The sequence below is a fragment of the Trachurus trachurus genome, assembly GCF_905171665.1.
Source record: "Trachurus trachurus genome assembly, chromosome: 6".
NCBI classification, from domain to species: Eukaryota; Metazoa; Chordata; class Actinopteri; order Carangiformes; family Carangidae; genus Trachurus; species Trachurus trachurus.
In genome coordinates this window covers 1,305,204-1,329,215 of record NC_139897.1, presented here as the reverse complement: position 1 = coordinate 1,329,215, position 24,012 = coordinate 1,305,204, and the positions used below count along the sequence as shown (strand labels likewise).

Genomic DNA, 24,012 nt, shown 5'->3' with positions numbered 1-24,012 from the left:
TATTTGGACCCTGGCTCTGGGACGGTTCTTGGTCTCAGTCCAAAGACTCCGGCTCGGCTGCTTCACCGACTGGGATGCAGCAGCATATGAGAGCACCAGACCATTTCCAAATCACTTGATAAAATCTGAGACGAAGGCGGCGATTCAGCAGCCTGGAAGCAGACTATAAGAATATCCTGCTGGAGTAGAAGCACAGCACACGACACAAGACCATTTCACCAACACCAGGCAAACTTTTGTGACTTCTATGAAGTGTTATGATGTTCAGTTTTTATTGTTGGTGTGTCTGTTGCTAAGACTGCATTCAATGGTAATTATAGGGCAGACAAAATAAGAAAAAAGTCTGTGTGCAACAGGTGCTCATGTACTGTAATTTATGCAGAACAACTCACAGGATTTTATCTTTTATCTAGTATTATGTGCACTTCGAATTCAAGCAGTAAAAGAGCAGTCAACTAAATGTACTTTGGTTCATCCTCCACTGTGGAGGAAGAAGTACTGAGATCATAGAAAGAAGAAGTAAAAGCAGAAACACTACAGTGTAGAAATACTCTCTTACTTGTAAAAGACATGCATCCATTTCACAACTACCATCATCAATATAGACTAACAAAATATTCTCATACAGAATGCCCCTCCTTCCTCTAGCAGCTGGAAATAGGTAATTGAATTGTTTGGAAGAATCAAACACCTTGCATGACATTGAAAATAGATTTATTTGAAAATATGTCCATTTGAAAATTCAGATTTTGTTTATTTACATTAGCCCTTTAATGCCAGTACTTTGAGCAAAAGTCTCAGTTTAAACAATCTAGTACCTTTTCAGCATCTGCACCATGACACGTCCAGATGTTTGTCCTCCTTCAGCAGGCAGGATAAACCTTCAGAACAGTCACAACGGTAACAGCTCCCTTGTTTTGTTTTTTTTCAGAAACACTTTCATCTTCCATAGTGAAATGTTCAAGTTCTTCCGTAGAGACACTACAGGGGTAATGCTCGGAGGTTTCTAACAGGCCACACTGATAGTCACAGAACAGAAAGTATTAAACTGAATCAATGATTGAGACGACTAAACAGTTTTGATTCCTGAAACGTTGAGCCTGTGCAGCTTTGACACAGTCCTGAGTGCTATGAGTACAGAGGTCAGCTAAAAGTGCTTTCTTGTTCTACAATCACATGTAAACGTCGTCTCTAAGGCTTCGATTCAGATCTGAACCAAATTAGCAGGTGTGTGTTATTTTCTTACCACATTTGACTTTCAGCTTGAACCAGAAGAAAACTCACACGTTAAAAGGACAGGAAGGGGGGGGGACAAATAAACCACAATCAGGCCTTGACTTCAAACACACATACATATGATGATTAAAACCTGTTTGACTATAAGAGCACAATTAAAACACTATTCTCTTCGACGCTTCCTTCGATCTGTTCTTTAAATTATCGACCAATTTGTTTTCACACCATCTAAAAAAGGTCCCGTGTATGTGTCATGCAGCAGCTCAGCTCTTTAGTGTTGATGCTGGGAGGACCGCAGCAGGTTCAGGATGTAGTGTAGTACCAAAGCTCGTGTGCCGGTTAGTATTCTGGTTCCCAGTCACGCTGACTCTTAGGAGAAGGTGGCGGTGAGGATGGCCTCTTGCTGCTGGTGATGGAGGGTCCCGATACCCACAGCCGGGGCGGGCAGAGCAGGTCGGCTCACTAGCCGGAGCTGAGGAGGACGCAGACAGGAGTGAGTGTGGTGTGTGTTTAAAGGGATACGCCAACATTTTTTTTTTTCGTGTCTTGTCTCACTCCTGAGTCCATGACAAGCAGATAGACACCATCCTTTCGACTGTGCGTGCAGTAACAAGGGAGATAGAGCCCGTAGCTCAAACGCTGTAAGTGTATAGGTAGTGTTAGCCTGCCTCCACCTAAAGTCATCAGAGAAATTCTTCAGCAACTCTAAACGGAAACCGGCGGGCCGATCTTCGTCTCAGAGCTGACAAAACTCTCCGGTAAGGCATCTTGAGCGGTCAAATGCCGGTAACGGGACCAGATCGGTCAAACCGGAGGGTTCAAGCTACGACGGTTTATTTTGGTTCAAGCTAGCTACATCGAGGGTAGGTTAGCTTCCTATTTCAAAGTAAAAGCACAAATTCTATCGTCGTGGTTTTCTGTATGTAAAGGGCAATGGGTGTTTTATTTTGTGAAAGTAACCGGAAGTGCGTTGGTCACAACGGCTAGCGTGAGTAGCGCCGAATTCGTTCAAACAAAATTGTAAACAGCTGGTATTTAGACAAATTAACGACACACTGCTGATCTAAACGGCTACTTTCTCGCCTAAACATGTTTGAAATGTGGATAAAGTGATATATTTACAGAGTTTAGAGCTAAAATGAAATCAGCTTCTGACTGCTGATTTTGGCTCGGGTAGGAGGCAGGCTAACACTACCTATACACTTCCAGCGTTTGAGCTAAGCTAATTACGGGCGATACGGCTCTATCTCCCTTGTTACTGCACGCACAGTCAAAAGGATGGTGTCTATCTGCTTGTCATGGACTCGGGAGTGAGGCAAGACACGAAAAAAAAAGTTGTATCCCTTTAATATCATATATTTGTATTAGGTTGTTGTTTTTGCATCAGGTGCTGCTGCTCACCTTGCAGGCCAGCTGCTTCTCAAACCTGGGAGCTACAAAGGACCAGGGACCCATGTTCTGAGGCTCCTCCTGACTCCAGACGAACTCTGTGTGGGAATCAGAGAGAAAACTGATTAGAGCTGACGGCGAAAAGAGGAAGTGGATCACACACACACACACGCATGTGACGTTTCTGACAACTCGAAGTGTATTTTTTCCCGCCCTTTGGCAGAGAAGTTCCAGATCAAACTGAATCTGGATCTGCTTCAGTGGGTTTGGTGGAAACAAAGAAACAGAGACATGAAGTGAAACCTCAACTTCAAGGTTTGGTTCCAGAGGGAAAAAGAGAGACATTTTATATAACAATACAAATAATTAATGTTCAGTTATAAAGTGAAATTTGAATGAATTTGATCTGCTACTTTGAATGTTTATTTTCTCATTGTTTGTTGTCACATGTGATGGCTGTTTTTGCTTCTTTCTGATGTCAGCAGCCAGTTTATAAATCAAGTGATGATCAAATGAATTATTGAATTACACTGTTCATTTTAAATTAATGAAACTCAATAAAGTGCCTTTAATTTCTTAGTGACTTTTTGATAAACATTAAGTTTTAAACCACCATTACTATGATCGTACTGTTAAACTCCATCAATAATATTTTATTTCTAGCTTTACTACAAAGATCACTCTCCTCTACTGTGTTATCTTTGATTCACCATCAGGCGTAGCATCTCGAAGAATTATCTGTAAACAAAATCAGCTTCTTTTTTTTTTTTTAAAGGAGGAGTTAGTGGACTTTCTTTGACCCTGAGCTGTAGCTACAGTCTCTGTCTCAAGCCTCCACCAATAAGGCAGGGAGCGTGAGCTGCTGTGAACAGACTGTGATGCTCAGAGGAGCTCGACTACGTTTTAATCAACTCAGAGCTTCTCCCATCTGGATTTTGGTGCTTAAAGAGCAAGATGAGTCAGTTTTCATGCTCTTTTACAGCATCAATCGAACGAAAACTGTAAAAGTGGAGGCAGGAAAACTGGGCCCAGATGAAAATGTGACAAATCTGGAGTCGACTGCTGGATTTGAACTCTAAATGTGAAAAATGCCAGTAAATGCATCCTCTTCACTCTGATGTGCTGTAATTGTGGTGCAGTTGGCTAGAGGAAGGAGAGTGGCCCTCGCTAAGTACAGCCCACAAATGCCAAAGATTTATGGGTATAGTGAAGCCAGTAGTTCCTCATGTTTCACAACAAAATGAACTTTGACAGTGGACAAAATATTAGGAACACTCTGTGGTCTGCTGTCGCTCACACTTCAGATGTTAGTTTGTCAGATACAGGTGATCTGAAGGCGTCTAATAGAAGTGGTGACTGTTGTATTAAAGATGCCGCTTCCTCCTCAGCGACATTCAGCAGTGTGACTCACATACGTAGCTGTTTTTGTACTTGTTTTTCTGCCTGACACTTAAATGTGGCCAACTGTATTATCAAGTGACAGTGGTGTTAACTGAAGAAAAATAAAATCTTTCCTACGCAAAGATAAAAGCTTAATGAATTTTTCTTGTCAGCAAAGGTCAATGGTCATCACCCAAAGAAACCCTGGCATCGCTGAAGGTTTTAAAATCAGCAGGGAATCTGAGAAGTAAGTGTGCCACGCTGAGTGTAGAGGGAGAATTAAAGGACGAGTGTGTCACGTTGTCCCACTAAAAGTGAAGTGTTTCCAGGTCAGACTATTGTAATGACGTCTTTGTAGGTTTCTCAAACAAAAAGCGAAGTAAGAGGATTAAAAGTCAACGCTGAAAAGCAGCAATTTCTCTGTTCCACATTAACATCGGGAGCAGGCTGCCCTTCATTGTTTCACATTTACTTTTCTTATCATTTTGTCCCTTCTGTGTTATTCCCCAAATTACAAAAAGATTGTGACGTGTGAAAGGTGCCTCATAAATAAACCCATCTTTCCTCTTTTTTTCACCAGACACACAGACAAAGGCAGAGTGTTATGTAACAGGGAAATGCCTCAAACAACATGACATTTACAAAACACAGGAAAGGCATGTTAGCAAAGAGGAACAGTGGTCACAAAGAGACACGTTCACCACCCAGCTGCTCGTGTCCAGGCGAAAATCTCACATGTAGATGACTGCTTATTTATCTTTTGACACATTTTCATGTTATGTATTTAGGTGAAAGTCAAATAGATGTCAGTGGACAACATGGACTGCATCTATATAGAGCTTTTCTAGTCTCAATGTCCACTTACTACGACTCGCATTCAGCCAGTCAACAGCGACCTAAACCAAGCCACAGCAAACAGAGTGTGTGTGTGTGTGTGAGTAGTAGAGGTGGAGCTGTGTGAGGTCAGCGTGGGGTCACTCTACCTTTGGCATTGGGATACTTTCTGAGCTCCTGCTGCAGAGCGTCCAGGGGGAACGGACACAGCTCCTCCACACGGACGAGCGCTGTGTTGAGGTTTGCTGCTGATGCCTCCCTCTGTTTCAGCAGGGCATAGTAATGCTTCCCTGAGCACAGCACCACCCTCTGGACACTGAAGGCAATTAGAAAACATGGGTTTCATCCACTTGATCACTTACTTCTATTATGTTTTTCAACCACGTTTAAGCGTATGAGCCACTCAAAACATCACTTGTGATGACCTGAGAAATCCTACGATTTGAAATTTTGAAATCACATTCAGTAGCAGACACCCAACTGAATAGTTAAAGGGATAGTTCGCCCAAAATTCAAATTGCACTCATTACCTACTCACCCTCATGTGGACTAAGGGCTGGGAGAAGTTTCAGAGTCCTCCGTGCCTTCTCTGAGTTACAGGGGGTCTCGGCGTAGCAGTGCATGTCCATATAACGGTTGCAAATGGATACCACTTTTCTTCGTAACAAAAAGACACACCAAAAAACATCCAAATACCTCCATGCTGCTCGTATGTAATGTCCGTCTTGTATTGAAGCCCCGAAATGCGAAATTGTTCCGAAAAAAATTAAACAAGTCGACCAGGAAGAGGACGGACCCTGGCTTGTTTGCTTGAAAAATAGACTTATTTAATTTTTTTCGGAACAATTTCGCATTTCTGGGCTTCAATACAAGACGGACATTACATACGATACGAGCAGCATGGAGGTACTTGGATGTTTTTTGGATGTGTCTTTTTGTTACGAAGACAGTTGGTATCCATTTGCAACTATGGACATGCACTGCTACGCCGAGACCCCCTGTAACTCAGAGAAGCCACGGATAACTCTGAAACTTCTCCCAGCCCTTAGTCCACATGAGGGTGAGTAGATAATGAGTGAAATTTGAATTTTGGGTGAACTATCCTTTTAACATCCTGTAGGAAAATGTTTTTACAGTCATAAAAATGTACCTTTCAGCTGAGACTGACGTGTCCCCTAACACTGGTTTGAAGGATGTTCCTGGTGCCATCTCAGTCAGACTGGACGCCGCCCCCTGTCGACAGAAGGAGCAGTGTTCGCCCACTTTAATAAAAAAATGCATGTGTAAAAAGAGGATGGAGATAAAACGTTCAAACATGTCACGGGCAGCGTGCGTACAGAGAATCTGAGCAGCATCTTGGGCCCGACCACGATGAGGGGTTTGCGGAAGTTTCGGATCATCTGTCGCCTCAGCAGGTGGAAGTACTGGGCGGAGGTGGTGGGGTTGACCACAGCCATGTTCACGTTGTCGCCGTCCACGCCCTCCTCCTTACTGTCACACATCTGAGAGACAGAGGGGGACGAGTTGGTAATCATTTACACCTCGGGTTACGGGTAATGTGTAAGAAACAACCCGAGCAGGAAGCTGCAGGCGGAGCACAGACATTCAGACTGTAAACCTGGGGGTCACAGCTGTTAATGGCTGTGCTGTAGTATGAAAGTAATGATATTAAGCAACAGACCTGGAGACTTGGACCTTCCCACTGGTTAATGAGTAACAGTGGAGAACAGGTCATACCTTAAAAACATCCCCTAATACAGTGGTTCCCAACCTTTTTTGGCTCATTTTATTTGAACTCTATTTATATTCACAAGTGAAAGTATAGAATACAGTTGTTTAAGATTGTGTGTGGTCACAATTTTAAAAAGAATAACAATTACTTAGAAAAATATTTTTATTCCAGGCGACCCCACATGGGGTCTCGACCCCAAGGTTGAAAAACACTGACCTAAATGCTTCTCTAAAACTTTGTATATTGGTCATTGGTCCCACTTTGTTGATATTTTTATATCAACAAAGTGGGAAAGACACACTGAGATTGTCCTTTCCTCTGAAAACATTCTAACAACAACCTGTTGTCCTGGATTTAATGATTTAATGATTTACTTGCCACCAGCTCTAAGTTTCACTTACAGGAGTTGTTTGTACATGTTGTGCATAAAAGTGCAGAATTAAAATGACATCAGTTCAGTCTAATCGAAGATGTACATAATACATTTTTTTGCACTGAGGTGTTTGCACTCGTCTGCATCTTCCACAGAGTCGTATCTAATATTCTCCCTATTTATGGAGGACAAAAGAATAAATATGTTTTCTGTAAGATGCCATTAAACACTGTAAACTTCACTAAAAGGCAGAGTCTATGGCTGTAGTATTAAATTCTATCTACAGTAATAAAGTGGTCAGTGGGTGCATGGTGCACTGTATTTATCAATCTGCTGTTTGTTTGGGTTTGAGCAGATATCAATGTGTCTTTCACAGTCACAGCCTGAGACAGCTGAAGCTTCAGCATTACATGATCCTCATGTTACTGAATACATGTGTGCCCTAATAAAATCGCACACAGATTAAAGCAGAAGTAAGCGATCCGGTCGTTTTGGCTAATGCTGCGTTCCAGGCAGGCTTTTGAAACCGTAAATTACAGCTTCAAGTCACGACTTAGTAGCGTTCCAGGCAACCCACTCGTGTTTTTCCGACCTGTTTTACCTGTGAAAGTAGGCCTGGGACGATAATACATTTTGCTGGACGATATATTGTCCCATAAATTATTGACGATAAACGATATTATTGACACATTTTTTTGAGAACAAATTAACCACTAATATAATAATAGTATTTCATAATAATGCAAGTAGACCCTTTTAAATGCGATAAACTTTTATTTCTCTTGAGTATTTCTTTTTAACCATTGTAATTGGAATGACAAGAACTTATATAGCTACTATCCTAAATAAATAAAATAAACAAAACATAATAAACAGTGCAGTGCAGCTCTTCTGTCCAATAACGTTACTGAAGCTCCACTTTTCATTCAAACAAACTAATATGACTTCCACAGATGTAAGATTTCATCAATGAGACTAGCATTTATCTCCTATAAAGTATTAAACCAGCCGGCGGTAAACCTCTCGTTTTCTTAGTCGTTTTCTCCCCCAATGACGGAGGTTGACCGGCCCGTGAGCTGCTGCAGACGGCTGCAGACTGTGGGAAGCCCCGCTCCTCCTGCTCGCTGCTACCACATCAGCTCCAAAAACGTCGGAGGAAATCTCCTAACAGGCGATGTGGATAAACTGACCACAGACTGGGGATCTAAACTGTGACTTTCTGGCATGAAAAATATTAAAACTTTAAAAAGTGACGTGTTAACAGCGCGGCAGCAAGAATTACGGTAAAATAGCTTTCAGCTGCTTAGCTTTACAGCTAGCGCTGCCGGTTGCTGCCAAATGCATTCTGGGAAACAAAGATCCTGGATGACTGAAAAGAGGGTTCACTCCTTTCATTCTGCAAAACAAACGGCCCAGGTGCTGAGACCGATGCACAGAGTGAAGCCTCTTGTCATCCAGCCTGGTTGGAGGCCAGAGACCAGGAAAACAAATACGTGCGCATGCACATGGCGATTTATCGAGGCCGGGAAAATGACCGAGTTCATTTTCATTTATCGTGCGATTAATTGATTTATTGATTATCGTCCCAGGCCTATGTGAAAGTCACTATAACGGCCACTCGTAACTTCCGACCCGTGAACTCGTAACAGACTGTGGGTTTTGTCTCCTTTATGTTCCTACTGTATCTACGAACGAAGCACCTTGGCCAGTATGAACAGGAGTGATGAGTAAAATCTGTTTTAATGTTCACCTCTGGCTTTGCACTAAGCTGGATACAAGTGGACACAGTGGCGGTGAAAAGATAACCTGAGCACTGCTTGAAGTGAAACATTAAACTCTGCAGGTGTGTTTGGTCACTAAACAGCTAAAGAATCTGCAGCGTTCGATGTCGTTACATCATGTTCATGTGAGGAGGGAGAGATTTTTCCTGCTTTAGGTCTTAAGTATCACAGAGGTAAAGCTGTGTCTGCGTCTAGGGTAGCTGAGAAAACTGATAAAGTCAAATGATCCCAGGCCCCAATGGCAGTTGTCATGGCAACCAAGGTTGTGACGATATCAGGGGGTCTCCTCATACATAGCAGCCCTTCAGCTCAGAGACAGACCGTCTTCCCGTGAGATTCCTACTATGTGACTGAGGTGAATGTTGAATTCTTTGTTTAGGAGACATCTGCACCTGTGTGACTTCATACACGTCTCTCTCTGCAGGGGACAGCTGCAGACACATCTGTAACCGTCCACTGTCCATCTGTCTGAGCCCTCACTGGTGTCTCCTGAAACCCCCTGCATCAGCTTCACAACATTTCTATCACAGCCATGTTTCTAACTGGATTCATGATTCGTGATCGCTCATGTCCCCAGCCTGCTCATAACAGAGAACACTCAATTAAATGTTGGTTTAATTAGCCTGGATGACAGACTGTGGACTTTTAATCACATATCATTAAAGTGCCAAGAGAGAAATCTAAACTTTGTGAAAGACCTGAGCTTCCAATCTACTACTAGTCGGTAGTAATACTAGCGGTAGTAATGGTAGAAGTTGTAATTATAGTAGTAGCCTAGTTAGTAGTGGTAGTAATATACATTTTAGTGGTAGTAGCATCAATAGTAGTAGTAGAGGTATGTTATGGTAGTATTTGTTGTGGTTATATTAGTAATAGCAGTAGTACTTGGAAGTAGTAATAGGAATAGCAATAGTTAGTAATTGTAGTAGTTGTAGTTAGTAGCAGTAACTAGTAGAAGCAGTAGCAGTAGTAGTTAGTATTGTTAGTAGTAGTAGCAGCAGTTATAATAATAGTAGTGTTAATAATAGTAATAGTAATGCTAGTAGCAGTAATGTTAGTAGCAGTAGTAGTTAGTATTGTTAGTAGTAGTAGTAGTAGCAGCAGTAGTAGTAGTAATAGTAGTAGTGTAAATGTTAGTAGCTGTAGCAGCAATAGTAATACTGTAGTAGTAGTAGTAGTAGTAGTAGTAGTAGCAGCAGTAGCAGTAGTAGTAATAGTAGTTGTTTTAATGTTAGTAGCAGGTGTATTGGTGTTAATGTTAGTAGCAACAGCAGCAATAGTAATACTGTAGTAGTAGCAGTAGCAGTAGTAGTAGTTGTTAGTATTTACATGGTGCTGTGTGTAGCTGCTGTGACATGTGTTAATGTTAGTAGCAGTAGCAGTAGTGTAGTAGCAGTAGTAGTAGTAGTTAGTATTTCCATGGTGCTGTGTGTAGCTGCTGTGACATGTGTTAATGTTAGTAGCAGTAGTGTAGTAGTAGTAGTTAGTATTTCCATGGTGCTGTGTGTAGCTGCTGTGACATGGCTGACTCAGACTGGAGCAGAGCTTCAGTCCCACAGACCTGGAGGAAGCGCTCCATGCGGCAGGAGGAGTGTTCGGGTCCGGCTCCGTCGTAGCCGTGAGGCAGCAGGATCACCATCCCACACTGCAGCAGCCACTTGGCTTCACCTGCACACACCATCATTCACAGTCACATCCGCTGTCTGGGGATTCTACACCGTTTCTAAATCCCTTCAGGACGTGTCAGAGTGGCGAGGAGAGTTTTACCTCCGGTGATGAAGGTGTCGAAGATGATCTGAGCTCCGTTGAAGAAATCTCCAAACTGAGCCTCCCAGATGGGAAGAAGCTTGGGCTGTGCGATGCTCATGCCATATTCGAATCCCAGCACCGCCTCCTCAGACAGAGGGCTGTTACACACCTAAACACACACAACACGCCACAACACGCCACATGAGATGTCAGTTCAAGTGATGCAAAGTTTAAATAAGAACTAATGTGTCATGATTCATGTTCACGCTGATGGTTTGATCTGCTCTATCAAAGTGTTACCTCCAGGAAACCTGTCTGCTGAGGGCTGATGTGGTTCAGAGGGATGTACATGTCGTTGGTGTCTTGACACACCACCATGGCGTGCCGCTGACTGAAGGTGCCTCTTCCCACGTCCTGCCCGCTGATTCGAATGTTAAAACCTGCAGGAACAATCACAAAAAAAATGTTTTCTTTTGTTTATTTGTAACGGGACTCTGCGTATTCATGAACATACAATATGTAAATACACCAGATTTAGCTCTAAGGATCATTTCCATCTGCAGTCTGCAGTTTACACAAAAACAACATTAGATAAGGACGAGAATAACAACAAAGCACACCATGGTACAAATACCATATCACAATATTACAATACCATATCACAATATATACAATATATCACACAGTAGCTTCAGTCAGAAGGAGCAAGGAGTAGTAGTAAAATTAAAGTGCATTTAATCGACAAAGGTGTCGTATAGCGCTGTTAAGATTCATTGAAGTGCATCTGTAATAAAGTGCTGGTTTTTAAAGTGTATGGAGTAAAGTGCCTACTATTTTTCGTAATCTAAAATAAGAGAAGTACCCTTAAACCAACACTAAGGAACTTTTCAACCTTCATATAATATTTTCATAACTTTTGTGATGGTACATCGACTTACAACAGGTTGAATGACACCTCTGTCATGGCCTGAGGGGGTCTGTGTCGCTTTAGCAACTTTGAGGAGCATGGTAGGAACCTGGCTCTCACTTAAGTTTCACTTTCACTTTCACGAGTCACGACGAGGAGGGAGCAGCAATGCGGCACCTTTCCGTCTGATTGTGTATGTGTGTTTACTGTGAAATGATCCGCTGGTAACAGAAACTTAGTTTGGACGTCTTCTGTTAATTTCCATGCACCGGAAGATCAGAGTTTACGGCGCTACACGCTAGTGCTCATGGGAAATGGAATCTTCCTTCAGGCAAAACACTACCGCTTTGGGCCACTGGCGCCGCCAAACTCAACCAAAACGGAAAGTTCTTTAGTACTGCTTTAATGATCACAGACCTGGTTATCAGTAAGCCATGTTTTCAGCTGTTTTTTAAATGCTACATCTGTTGAATTTTCCCTTATGACCAGTGGTAATGTGTTCCATGTTGAGCAACCATAGATTGATAAAACCTTCTGTGCAAATGCTGTTCTCCTAAACTGTACCTCAAACCCTGTTTCCAAACAGCAAAAAACAAATATTCACTGCTCCTTAGATGAGGATCTGATGCATCGTCTGCTCAGCACTGACCTTGGCTGAGGAGAGAACCAAAAGCCAGCGCCTCTGCTGTGGACCAGTCCAGTTTGGTGCCCTCCTCTAACTTGTTCAGGCGAGCCTAAACTCAAAAAAATAAGGAAGAGAATCATCATTGTGCGGCTGAAAGATCAACACGAGACCCCCCCCCCTCCAACAGAAATGAGACGGATGGCCGTACCTGTACGTGGGTCTTTCCGAGGTGACTGTGCAGCTGGATCTGCTCTGGGATGTCCACGGACTTTGCCCCCACGAACTGGAGGAGGGGAAGGGGGACGCCCGTGTCCCAGGTGGTGACTTTGGCCTGGGGTTCCGCCAGATCCCCCCAGCGGCCCTGCAGGTTGGTGGGCGGGGGGCTGTACAGGGTCATGTTGGCCAGCTTGTCGTTGAGCGAGCCGTAGTATTTGGATTTGATCTCGGCGCGCTCGGCGTCGGTCATCAGGCCCTCAGAGATCAGCTGGTCAGAGTAGGAGTCAGGGACGCTCTTACGGGAGCTGCAGCAACACAACAAGACGACAATGTCAGTTTCATTTACTTCACAATATGTGTCAGTGAAATATCAACACATTTCACTTATGCGTTACCTTATTACATTATTATTATTATTGACTGCAACCAGTAAGGCTAGTTTTACTCATTTAAAGGTATAATATGTAGGAATTACCCCACGGTGCGGTTGCATGTTGGAAGTCGGAACGTATTCTTGATGTTGCATTCACATGAAATCAGGCAGACGTCAGACAGACAACAGACGCTGCATGTAACAGGATAAACAAGCGATGCAACATGGCCGCCTCGGTTCGGTGCGTCGCCCACTTATGTATTTGTAACGACTTGTAACTTGTAACTCATTCTAAAGTACGAGAAAGCTTTCATTTGTATGTGGGTGTGATTCCACTTCAGTGAAATACGTATTTATGAAAGCAATATTAGATTTTTGCTAATAAAAAGCCAAATAAGTTACATACTGGGGCTTTAAAGCAGTAATGTGTGATGTGTTTAATTTATTGTAATGACTTTTAATAACCTAATTCTGGAGATCTGCATTTCCATTTGAAATGTGGTGGAGTAACTGCAGTTAGTTTTTCGAAACTAAATAAAAAATTCTCTGTTTCTGATAAACACTGTTAGGTCAGGTGGGATGGATCCATTTGTGGGCAAAGAAACTGTGAAACCAAGTGGCCTCACAAAGAGATTTTGTATGACTTTGGGAGGGAAAAAATTTAGTGTTTTGGGAGGTTATTGTAACAAGAGGCTTGGTGAACCTTTACATGCAAGCTGTACTCCAACATTCATATTGAGTTTAAGGATATTTTTCAACAAAACAGACATTCATCAGGATATAAAATGCCATCACTACGCAATTTTATCCTTTAAAGGCATTTGTGTTAAATTGTGTCTGTGTCTTTTGAGGTCAGTGTGACCTTTGCCACTGACAATCTGACAGGACAGTTGGAGAGAGACAGGAAATGGGGAGACAGAGAGAGGAGGGACGATATGCAGCAAAGGGCCGCGTTGATTCGAACCGGGCTGCTGCAGTGAGGACTACAACTGACAATCTTACTCATACATCTTTGAGTGAAAGCTGGATGGGGTCAGTGCAGAGTCATGCTGACTGGCTTGTTGTTCAGCATGTCAAAGTATTTGGATTAGACCTCAATGTTTGTGGTAAATCTGAAAGAATCACACTCAACAGGCCAGACACATGTTTCATGAGAGTCCAGAGATGTTGCGTTCAAGGCCAACATGTGTTTTGTGTGACTACTGTGACCTTGACGTTTAGCTACCAGAAAATAATCAGTCTGTGGACCAAAACGTAACATTGAAAGAGAGAATGGGAAGGACAAAACAAATCAAATCCACTGCTCAGTGTGTAATGATTAAAGGTTTTCATAGAAGGATAGAAGGTTTCGGTATTTTGAAGTTAAAACAATCTCATTAGCTGGTCATCATGTTACAGGGGTCTTGAGGAGTGAAAGGATTGAGGAAGTAGTTAAAGGGATATGCCAACTTTTTTTTTTCGTGTCTTGCCTCACTCCCGAGTCCATGACCAGCAGATAGACACCATCCTTTCGACTGTGCGTGCAGTAACAAGGGAGATAGAGCCGTATCGCCCGTAATTAGCCTAGCTCAAACACTGGAAGTGTATAGGTAGTGTTAGCCTGCCTCCACCTAAAGTCATCAGAGACACTCTTCAGCAACTCTCCGGTAAGGCATCTTGAGCGGTCAAATGCCGGTAACGGGACGAGATCGGTCAAAACGGAGGGTTCAAGCAAAGACGGTTTATTTTGGTTCAAGCTAGCTACATCGAGGGTAGGTTAGCTTCCTATTTCAAAGTAAAAGCACAAATTCTATCGTCATGGTTTTCTGTATGTAAAGGGCAACGGGTGTTTTATTTTGTGAAAGTAACCAGAAGTGCGTTGGTCACAGCGGCTAGCTTGAGTAGCGCCGAATTCGTCCGAACAAAATTGTAAACAGCTGGTATTTAGACAAATTAACAACACACTGCTGATCTAAACGGCTACTTTCTCACCTAAAAATGTTTTAAATATTGATAAAGTGATACATTTACAGAGTTTAGAGCTAAAATGAAATCAGCTTCTGACTGCTGATTTCGTCTCAGGTAGGAGGCAGGCTAACACTACCTATGCACTTCCAGTGTTTGAGCTAAGCTAATTACGGGCGATACGGCTCTATCTCCCTTGTTGCTGCACGCACAGTCGAAAGGATGGTGTCTATCTGCTTGTCATGGACTCGGGAGTGAGGCAAGACATGAAAAAAAAAATGTTGGCGTATCCCTTTAAAAATTTAGAGGGGCAACTCAGACTTTTTTTTTTTTAGAATGAGTCACGAATACAAAACAGCTGATTTCTTCTGAATCCAGATCTTTGTCACTGATCCTGAGAAACGTGCTACACCACCTGGTGAAGTGATGGTGATGATGCATCATGATACAACGTGAACAGGCTGAAGCTGCACTGCACTGACCGGATGATCTTGTACATGGCTGGGTTGGTGAAGAACGGCTCGTCCATCTCGTTGTGGCCCCACTGACGGTAGCAGAGCAGATCCAGGATGACGTCTTTCCTGAAGTGCCGCTGGTACTCCACGGCCAGCTTAGTGGCCCGCAGCACCTCCTCCGCATCGTCTCCGTTCACATGGATCACAGCGCAGTTCACCATCTTACCTGTGACACAAACATGTCTGACTGTTATCATTGTATCGTTTTTCGACAAACAAAAACATGCAATATTAGAATCATTTAAAAAAAACAGGTTTCATTCATAAATTCATACTGATTCTGTCTGTGATTTTCACTGACCGACATCGCTGCAGTACAAAGAGGATCTCGCCCTCTCTGACGGAGTGGTGTAACCCACTTGGTTGTTCACAATCAGGTGGATGCTCCCACCGACTCTGTAGTGAGGCAGGTTTGAGAGGGTCAGAGTTTCTGGAACGATCCCTTGACCTGTGAAAGAGCCGTCACCGTGGATCTGTGGAGAGAAGAGCAAGAAGAACCCTTCACTACGCAGGAAGTCTCTGCTTTACATCAGCCTCCCACTCCCACTCCTCCATGGAGCCTTGTTGTTATCATCTGACACCATCAGGAATGAAGCCTGGATCGGCAGTGGGAAGTAAAGCAGGCCGTCGGTCAGCTGACTCATCATGTTCCCGGTCCACAGCAACAGTAGCATACCTACTAGGGCTGTTCGATTAATCGATTTAAAATCGTAATCGCGATTATTTGGCTAAGACGATGTTCAAAATGTGAAATCCTAAAAATCGATTTTGACAACGCTCTGGCCAATCATTGGAAGGCAGTCGGTTGACGTCACGTTTTTGGATGGATGGTTGGTATAGATAGATAGATAGATAGATAGATAGATAGATAGATAGATAGATAGATAGATAGATAGATAGATAGATAGATAGATAGATAGATAGATAGATAGATAGATAGATAGATGTTTTTTTTTAATTAGACTCTAGGTCCATTTAAAAAGGCACAAACAGCACACAAAATAGTTTGTCATTTAACCAAAAAATCATAAATCGACTTTTGAGAGAAGAAAATCAAGATTTTATTTTTGGGGAAAATCGAACAGCCCTAATACCTACCCTACCTGATCATTTGACAACAAAATCAGCTTGTGTACTGGTAAACAATGGTCATGACCAGCAGGTGTACACAACCAAGGCTGCACAGTCATTACACATGTTAACTAACCAAAGGACTCCAGATGTGGCCTCAAGATGTGACCATCCAGGAATCATAGTTGAATTTCATCTCACATCTGTCTACGCCCACTTCTTCAATTAAAAAGGCATACATTTAATTAAAGGGGAACTATGCAAGTCTGGTCGCTTTTCCGCTGTTTTGCTAACCCTCCTCCCGGTCATGTGCATTTGTTTTCAGCGAAGCCGGCGAGAAAGCAATCCATGGAGTGGTGGATAACGTTATATATCATTTATGATGTTATGATGTGTATATTTGCGTAGTCTTAAACAAGAGATTACTGGTTTCAAGGTACGTTTGTGTAGCAGTGCCGCTGAGACGAGAGCTAGGACACCGGGTCGAAGGTGCAAGGTTGGTTTTAGGCCAAGAGACGCTATGTGGAAGGCAGAGAGCCTTCATTCTGCCTGTAACAAGTTGCAAGTCATTTATTAAAACCATCAAAATTACTCCAAAGCTGTTAAATTAAGGTGAAAATGTAGCATAGTTTAGCTAAAAATCCTGCATAGTTTCTCTTTAACTAAACAAAAGGCTCCAGATGTGGCCTCAAGATGAGACCATATATACCATATATACCATCATAATAAACAAGGTTTGTGTGCATCCAGAAATCTTTGTTGAATTACACCCCACATCCCATACAAGATGTGTGATAATGTGTTTGTTTCCTCACCACCACCTTCTTGTGAATAAGTGCGTGTATGTATGTGTGTTAGCAGCTGTGATTCAGCACCTGCAGACAGATGACCTGGTCCCCCGGCTGGGCGCTGTCTTCAGGAGAATAGTCTCCCTCCTTCCTGAGCTGCTGCCTGGCTCGGGCTTTGCCCTGGGCCACCGGATTGATGGCCTCGAGGTGAGAGGGGTTGGGCAGCATGGTCACATGAACAGGGTGTCCCGCCCCAAAATCCAACTCCACCGAGGAAGTGAGGTGAGAGAGGACGTCGCCGATAGCGGGCGAGGTGTCCGGGAACTCGCTGAGGCCGCGCATCTTACGGAACATGAGCTGGGGAGAAAAAACGGTGGAGAGACGGTGTTGTTTGATGTGGACTCGCCCTGGTTGACTCTCTAACAGCTGACTGTGACATGTTTATGTATGAGGCTAAGTGCAGATGCTTAAAGGGATAGTTCACCCAAAATTGAAATTTCACTTATTATCTACTCACCCTCATGTGGACTAAGGGCTGGGAGAAGTTTCAGAGTCCTCCGTGGCTTCTCTGAGTTACAGGAGGTCTCGGCGTAGCAGTGCATGTCAATATAATGGTTGCAAATGGATGTCTTCGAAACAAAAAGACACACCAAAAAACATCCAAATACCTCCATGTTGCTTGTATGTAATGTCCGTCTTGTATTGAAGCCCCGAAATGCGAAATTGCCCCGAAAAAAATTAAATACATCTATATTTCAAGCTTGTTTTGTATTCTCGAAGCTCCAAATTTGGGCGAACTGGGAAGAGGACAGACCCTGGTTCGTCCAAATTTGACAAACCGGGAAGAGGAGCTTCGAGAAGCTTCCGCTACAAACAAGCTTGAAATATAGACTTATTTAATTTTTTTCTGAACAATTTCGCATTTCGGGGCTTCAATACAAGACAGACATTACATACAAGCAGCATGGAGGTATTTGGATGTTTTTTGGTGTGTCTTTTTGTTACGAAGACAGTTGGTATCCATTCGCAACCGTTATATGGACATGCACTGCTACGCTGAGACCCCCTGTAACTCAGAGAAGCCACGGAGGACTCTGAAACTTCTCCCAGCCCTTAGTCCACATGAGGGTGAGTAGATAATGAGTGAAATTTCAATTTTGGGTGAACTATCCCTTTAAAAAAACAATCTACTGTTTTCAGGTGATGGATCAAAGTAAACACGTCTCACCTCTGGTGGGAACTTGAGCAGGCCCGTCAGCAGGTTCAGTCGGCCTCTGTGGGGCATGCCGATCACTACGTCAGTGACCCCGCTGTGCGCCGACTGGTGGAACAGCTCGTAGAAAAAGCCCATCATGCTCTCTGCTCCCTCTCCTCCGTAACGTTTCACAGTGGCAAACTTGGTGGCCAGGAAGTGGTCAAACTCCTAATATGACAAATAGAGGCTTAGGGTGTATTCAAATTTAAAGTCAAAGTCATTTTATTGGTCTCCCATGGGAGAAATTTGTCTTGGACAAAGGGCAATGCTGCAGATGTAAACACACTTGAAATACCAAATTAAAAGGGCAGAAATGCATGCATGACCTTCGTTGTGTACTTTCTATGCAAGGTCCTGCCGATTATTTTTATCCTGTGGGACACACGCGCTTTTGTTTACAAAGTTGGTCTGCTTGTAAAAAAAAAAAATGCAATGTGAATACGAACCAAATAAAAAAAATTTGGTCTGCACCAAAGAAAGTGAACTATCTGACTTTCCTGGTGTGAATACGCCCTTAAAACATGATACCGCCATGACATCTCTCCTTGGACTCACCTGAGACTCCAGCATGATCTTGGCGAGCCGCTTCCTCTCCTCAGTGGAGAAACTTTTCCCCTTGAGCTCCTCGAAGCGATCGGCGAACCACTCCCTCTCCTCCAGGCTGCAGAGCTGACCGGTCTCAACTGACAGGTGGCCGCAGTAGACCTGCTCCAGGTAGGACTGGACCTCCTCCACCGACGCCTCCGCCTTCCCAAAGTGCCGCAGACCTACAGAGAGACACGGTTCAGCTTTTGTCTGAAGGAGTTAGGTGTGATCCTCACTTCACCAGGGATGTGTCCAAGACAACGTATGAGATGACTGATGCTTTCACACAGAAAGCCTGAACCGACCTTAAACCATGAGCATGGTCATGTACAGGTTGTATTGCATTTTGCTGACCAAACTTACTTTGTACCCATGATGGAGTATTTTCACTAAAGCTTAAAGGGACAACGAGGAGTTTCTCCAGCGGCAGAACGAAAAATTCCGCGACAATAAAAAAGTCTCACGTTAATATGGATGAATCTACGTTACCCACACTGAAATGCTGGGCGAGCCGACCAGCGTTTCCTTACTTTCGGTTTTGCGGACGCTGCCCGGCGAGTCATGAGAATAACGCCGCCGAATCGCCGTTTATGGTCGGAACTACGATGGTATGTGATCGTCTTCGAACCTCTGACTTTAATCCTTGATGAATGAAAACATGAGTCTGTCTTGAGCCGGTCAAAGAATTTCACGGTGCGCGGAGGCTCATCAATGTAGTGTGAAAACGCTTCGCTTTTCCAAAACTCCTCGTTGTCCCTTTAACAATTTGTCAAGAAGAAAACATGTTGATTTGAAGATTACAAAAAACACGGGCTTTGTAAGAGCAGAACACTTCAGATGAAAAACCAGTTTTTTATGATTCTGCAGGTCGACCTGAACCTTCAGAAATGACTCAGTGTCATTAGTTGTTATTTTGCAGCTCTTTAAAGCTGTACAGAAAAGAAAATTGAATTTGAGCCCACTGTGGGTCTTAACATTAGTGTAATAACTCATCTATCAGACGATGTAGCCCAAACTTTGTGCAAAATTCTATTTTTGATTAAATCCGGGATGAAAGTGTGGTATTTGTTTTCGCATTGGATAATGCAGGCGCACGGATTATACGTCACGTTGCTCACGATTCATCAGCCACTGATATTGGATCCGTCATTCAAACGTCTGAGACACACACAACGAGCTCAGTCTCACCCAAGGGGGCAGTTGTCGGTCTGAGAAGTGAAGCTCACTTCCGCATTCAAAAAGCTGCAATCCCCCCGGCTGTCGCTGGGGGCTGGCTCCAGAAGGGAGCAACTCCAATTGAGCCCCATGTTAAAATAGCCGATTTTACAGCTTAAAAAAACATATTTACAGCCTGGTACATTTTATTTTTTTGGTCTCAACCGATAGTTTCTACCCCCGCACACACTCTGAGGGGGGTGAATTTTTTTAAACTCTACCGTTTTACTATTATTAGGTTTAAAGTTCTGGCCAATTAGGGAGCAGAACCGTTGAGTGACAGGTCCGGCGACCGCTGCTACGAGGCCAGTGGGCGGGCTCTCGGCCGGCCAACGGCCGCACCGCTCCAAATATGGCAAGTAGAATCCAACATGGCGCAGCTCAAACCCCCGTAGTAGCGGCACAAAACAGACTCCCCCAAACCAATGGGTGACGTCACAGACGCTACGTCCATTCTTTTTACAGTCTATGGTCTCACCCTAAACATTGAATATCCCGCCCACTCGATAACAACCAATCAAATTCGTCGGGTAAACTCGTGCGGCAACTCGTGGAAACGCGGTGCGACAAACAGGACAAACAGTTATTTCTGAACACCTTTAAGGTCATTTTGTGTCTCTTTTGTCCGGTGGCCGTGAGAGCCTCATGCATTACAAAAATTAGGTAGGCAAAGACACTAAACGCACCATAAATTCAGATCACATATTCACAACTTCATTGGTTTGACAACAAAAACTCACAATACAATGGAAGGTGAAGTGCTGCTTGACTTATGTAGTTGTGAAATTGGCTACCTATGGTAATAAGATCAGTTTGTTTGGTTTATCACAACTATAATATCACGTGATTCACATTATTGCAAATACCTAACGTACTGATAGCTTAGCATTAGTGTTTATCTGGGTCCCCAGACACACTTCTGTTGTGACTTTTGCAGTGTACGTGTTGTCAATCTCATTATGTTATTTTCTGATTTTCTTGTGTTTTCTTACACTGCAGTGAGTTGTGTCTTTGTAGTAGTTTTGTTTCACTTTGTTGTTTGTCTCATCATTTTGACTCCTTTGTCATTCTTCCTGCATTTCTTTGTGGTTCTGTCTCCTTAGGGGCTTAAGAAAATATTGATACATTAAAATATCACATGATGATTCTGTATCAGAATTATATTAGTAGTTTGCAGTGGTTTTGTGTTGCATTTGTTGCTTTATTCAGACTGTTTTGCTTGCACACACAGAATTGTGTGTTCTAGGATATTTTCAACAAAAAAAATAGACTTTGGGAGAAAAAAATGTAACCTCTCCTTGCTTACAGTGTATCTATATATTGCAATATATAATATCATCACCCTTCATTCTGGATATGTAATGTACCATTCACATTCATACCAATGGAAGTCTCTGTATGTAGAAATGACTATCTATCATGTTTCTGTGTTCCTCTGTAGCTCATACACTCCATGTATTAACAGGATTTGGAGAGAGTGGAAATCTTATGGTTATGATCCTGTTGTTCACCAGGTGTCATTTACCTGAGGTGTTGAGTCTTCCTCCCATGCTGCCACTCAGCATGCTGATCTCTGGGACGCTGTCAGCAACAGGCTTGTGGGGCAACAGGGGGTTAATTTTAGCAGCCTTGTGTCCGTGTGCTCTGTACGCCTCCACCAGCCGAGCCAGACCATGATCTGAGCACAAAGCAACAAAACAACATGGGCCGGTGTCAGAGAGAGAGGAGGGGGCAAAACACCTGCTCTATGAACCAGCAGGGACACAACTCAATGGGAAATACTTTTATTTTAATAAAACAACAGCAAAGACACAAGTTAAAGCAGGTTTCTTCTCCTCCAACTTTATTTCTCCTCTTCTCCTCCGGTGCTGTGTGGTGTCTCTGTGCTGTATTAACCCCATACTGACCTTGGTTGAGTGCAGCGATGCGGTCTCCGTGCAGCCCGGGCTCGGTGTCGGTGTGTTTGGGTCGGTAGCCGTACACCCCCCTCTCGGTGTGGTACGAGCCGACGAGCTGCCGGACGACGGCCGGACTCAGTCTGCTGAGCGAGCTCCTGACGAGCAGCACGGCCGACATGTTGGGACGTGGTTCAGAATCTGCTCCGGTTCGGTAAAGTGTGACAGCGGCTGACTCGAGGCTCTACAGGTCGGCGGCCATACTGCTGCACGAGAGAGAGACACGTCACGGAGGGGCGTGGCGCCGCACCGGCAGCCCATTGGCTCAAGTACCTGTGCCCGTGCGCATATTGGCTGCCAGGTCTGCGTGACAAAAGCCAGTACACCCCCGGCGATAAGCCAATCAAAGCCAGTTACAAAACCCAAGACCTCAGCTGGTGTAAAATATTTAAAAACAAGAAAGCTTTGAAGACACCCAGTCTTATGGAAAAGATTATGGTCCATATTACTAGATAAAATCTCTACTGTTTTTGTATTGTTTTGTTTTTCAATTTTTGCATATATTTATTTTCTGGCTCTTTATTGTTCATAATTATCCTTCTGGATATGCATCTGGATACATTGTATTTTATTTATTTATTATTTCATTTAGGCTACTTATTTTTGTCAAGCCCTGCTATATGTATTATGCACTCTCTGTACTTTAGTGTTGTTTCATGTTTGTATAATGTCATGTTTGTATGTTTCAATTGTGATAATAAAGTTTGTTTTAAAAAAAAAAGACCTCAGCTGTCTCTGCCAGACCACACTCTGCCCCTCTGGGGGTCTGCCAGGTCTGAACAAATCATGTGACTGATTATAGATCTTTGTTTACAAACATTAATCAGGGGATATACCATGGGATATGAAACATTTCAACGCTTCAAAAAACAGCTCAATTTCGAGGTTAAAGCGCAGACCTGGCAACCCAAGAGGCGCGTGTCGGAACGCCATGATTTTGAAACATGACTTTTAGGAGCGTTTTACTATTTCTCTATTACCTATGTCTTTGTTTTGATTTTAAATCACTTTAATTAGTTTGTTTGTTTTATTTTATTTAATTTTTTTGATTATGCTTTTAATATTTATTATCCATCCATCCATCCATTGTCCGCCGCTTTATCCGAGTCCGGGTCGCGGGGGCAGCAGTCGGAGCAGGGATCCCCAGACTTCCCTCTCCCCAGACACTTCCTCCAGCTCTTCCGGGGGGACCCCAAGGCGTTCCCAGGCCAGCCGAGTGACGTAGTCACTCCAGCGTGTCCTGGGTCTTCCTCGGGGCCTCCTCCCGGTGGGACATGCCCGGAACACCTCACGAGGGAGGCGTCCAGGGGGCATCCTATACAGGTGCCCGAGCCACCTCAGCTGGCTCCTCTCGATGTGGAGGAGCAGCGGCTCTACTCCGAGCTCCTCCCGGGTGACAGAGCTCCTCACCCTATCTCTAAGGGAGCGCCCCGCCACCCTGCGGAGGAAACTCATTTCGGCCGCTTGTATCCGGGATCCCGTTCTTTCGGTCATGACCCAGAGTTCATGACCATAGGTGAGGGTGGGAACGTAGATCGACCGGTAAATCGAGAGCTTTGCCTTTCGGCTCAGCTCCTTCTTCACCACGACGGACCGATACAATGACCGCATTACTGCGGCCGCCGCACCGATCCGCCTGTCGATCTCGCGCTCCGTTCTCCCCTCACTCGTGAACAAGACCCCAAGATACTTAAACTCCTCCACCTGAGGCAGGAACTCTCGCCCGACCTGGAGGGTGCAAGCCACCTTTTTCCGGTCGAGAACCATGGCCTCGGACTTAGAGGTGCTGATTCTCATCCCAGCTGCTTCACACTCGGCTGCAAACCGCCCCAGTGCATGCTGAAGGTCCTGGCTCGAGGGAGCCAACAAGACCACATCATCTGCAAAAAGCAGAGATGAAATCAAGTGGCTCCCGAACCGTACCCCCTCTGGCACTTGGCTGCGCCTAGAAATTCTGTCCATAAAAATAATGAACAGAACCGGTGACAAAGGGCAGCCCTGCCGGAGTCCAACACGCACCGGGAACAGGTCTGACTTACTGCCGGCAATGCGAACCAAGCTCCTGCTCCGGTCATACAGGGACCGTACA

The 24,012-nt window shown here is 43.9% G+C and overlaps 1 protein-coding gene across 1 annotated transcript; it reads right to left on the bottom strand.

The window, feature by feature from the left end:
- Positions 1 to 912: 912 nt before the first annotated feature.
- dhtkd1 (dehydrogenase E1 and transketolase domain containing 1) lies at positions 913 to 22,145 on the bottom strand. Its single transcript, XM_083973795.1, has 17 exons — positions 21,876 to 22,145; positions 21,494 to 21,646; positions 18,724 to 18,935; positions 18,142 to 18,336; positions 17,001 to 17,270; positions 15,356 to 15,527; positions 15,022 to 15,220; positions 12,215 to 12,527; positions 12,031 to 12,115; positions 10,775 to 10,914; positions 10,493 to 10,643; positions 10,287 to 10,393; positions 6,177 to 6,341; positions 5,990 to 6,072; positions 4,989 to 5,155; positions 2,638 to 2,723; positions 913 to 1,708 (listed from the first exon to the last, which is right to left on the bottom strand). Exons 1-17 carry the CDS (start codon positions 22,042 to 22,044, stop codon positions 1,607 to 1,609), a joined length of 2,769 nt encoding a protein of 922 aa, XP_083829921.1. The 5' UTR covers positions 22,045 to 22,145; the 3' UTR covers positions 913 to 1,606.
- Positions 22,146 to 24,012: the final 1,867 nt, after the last annotated feature.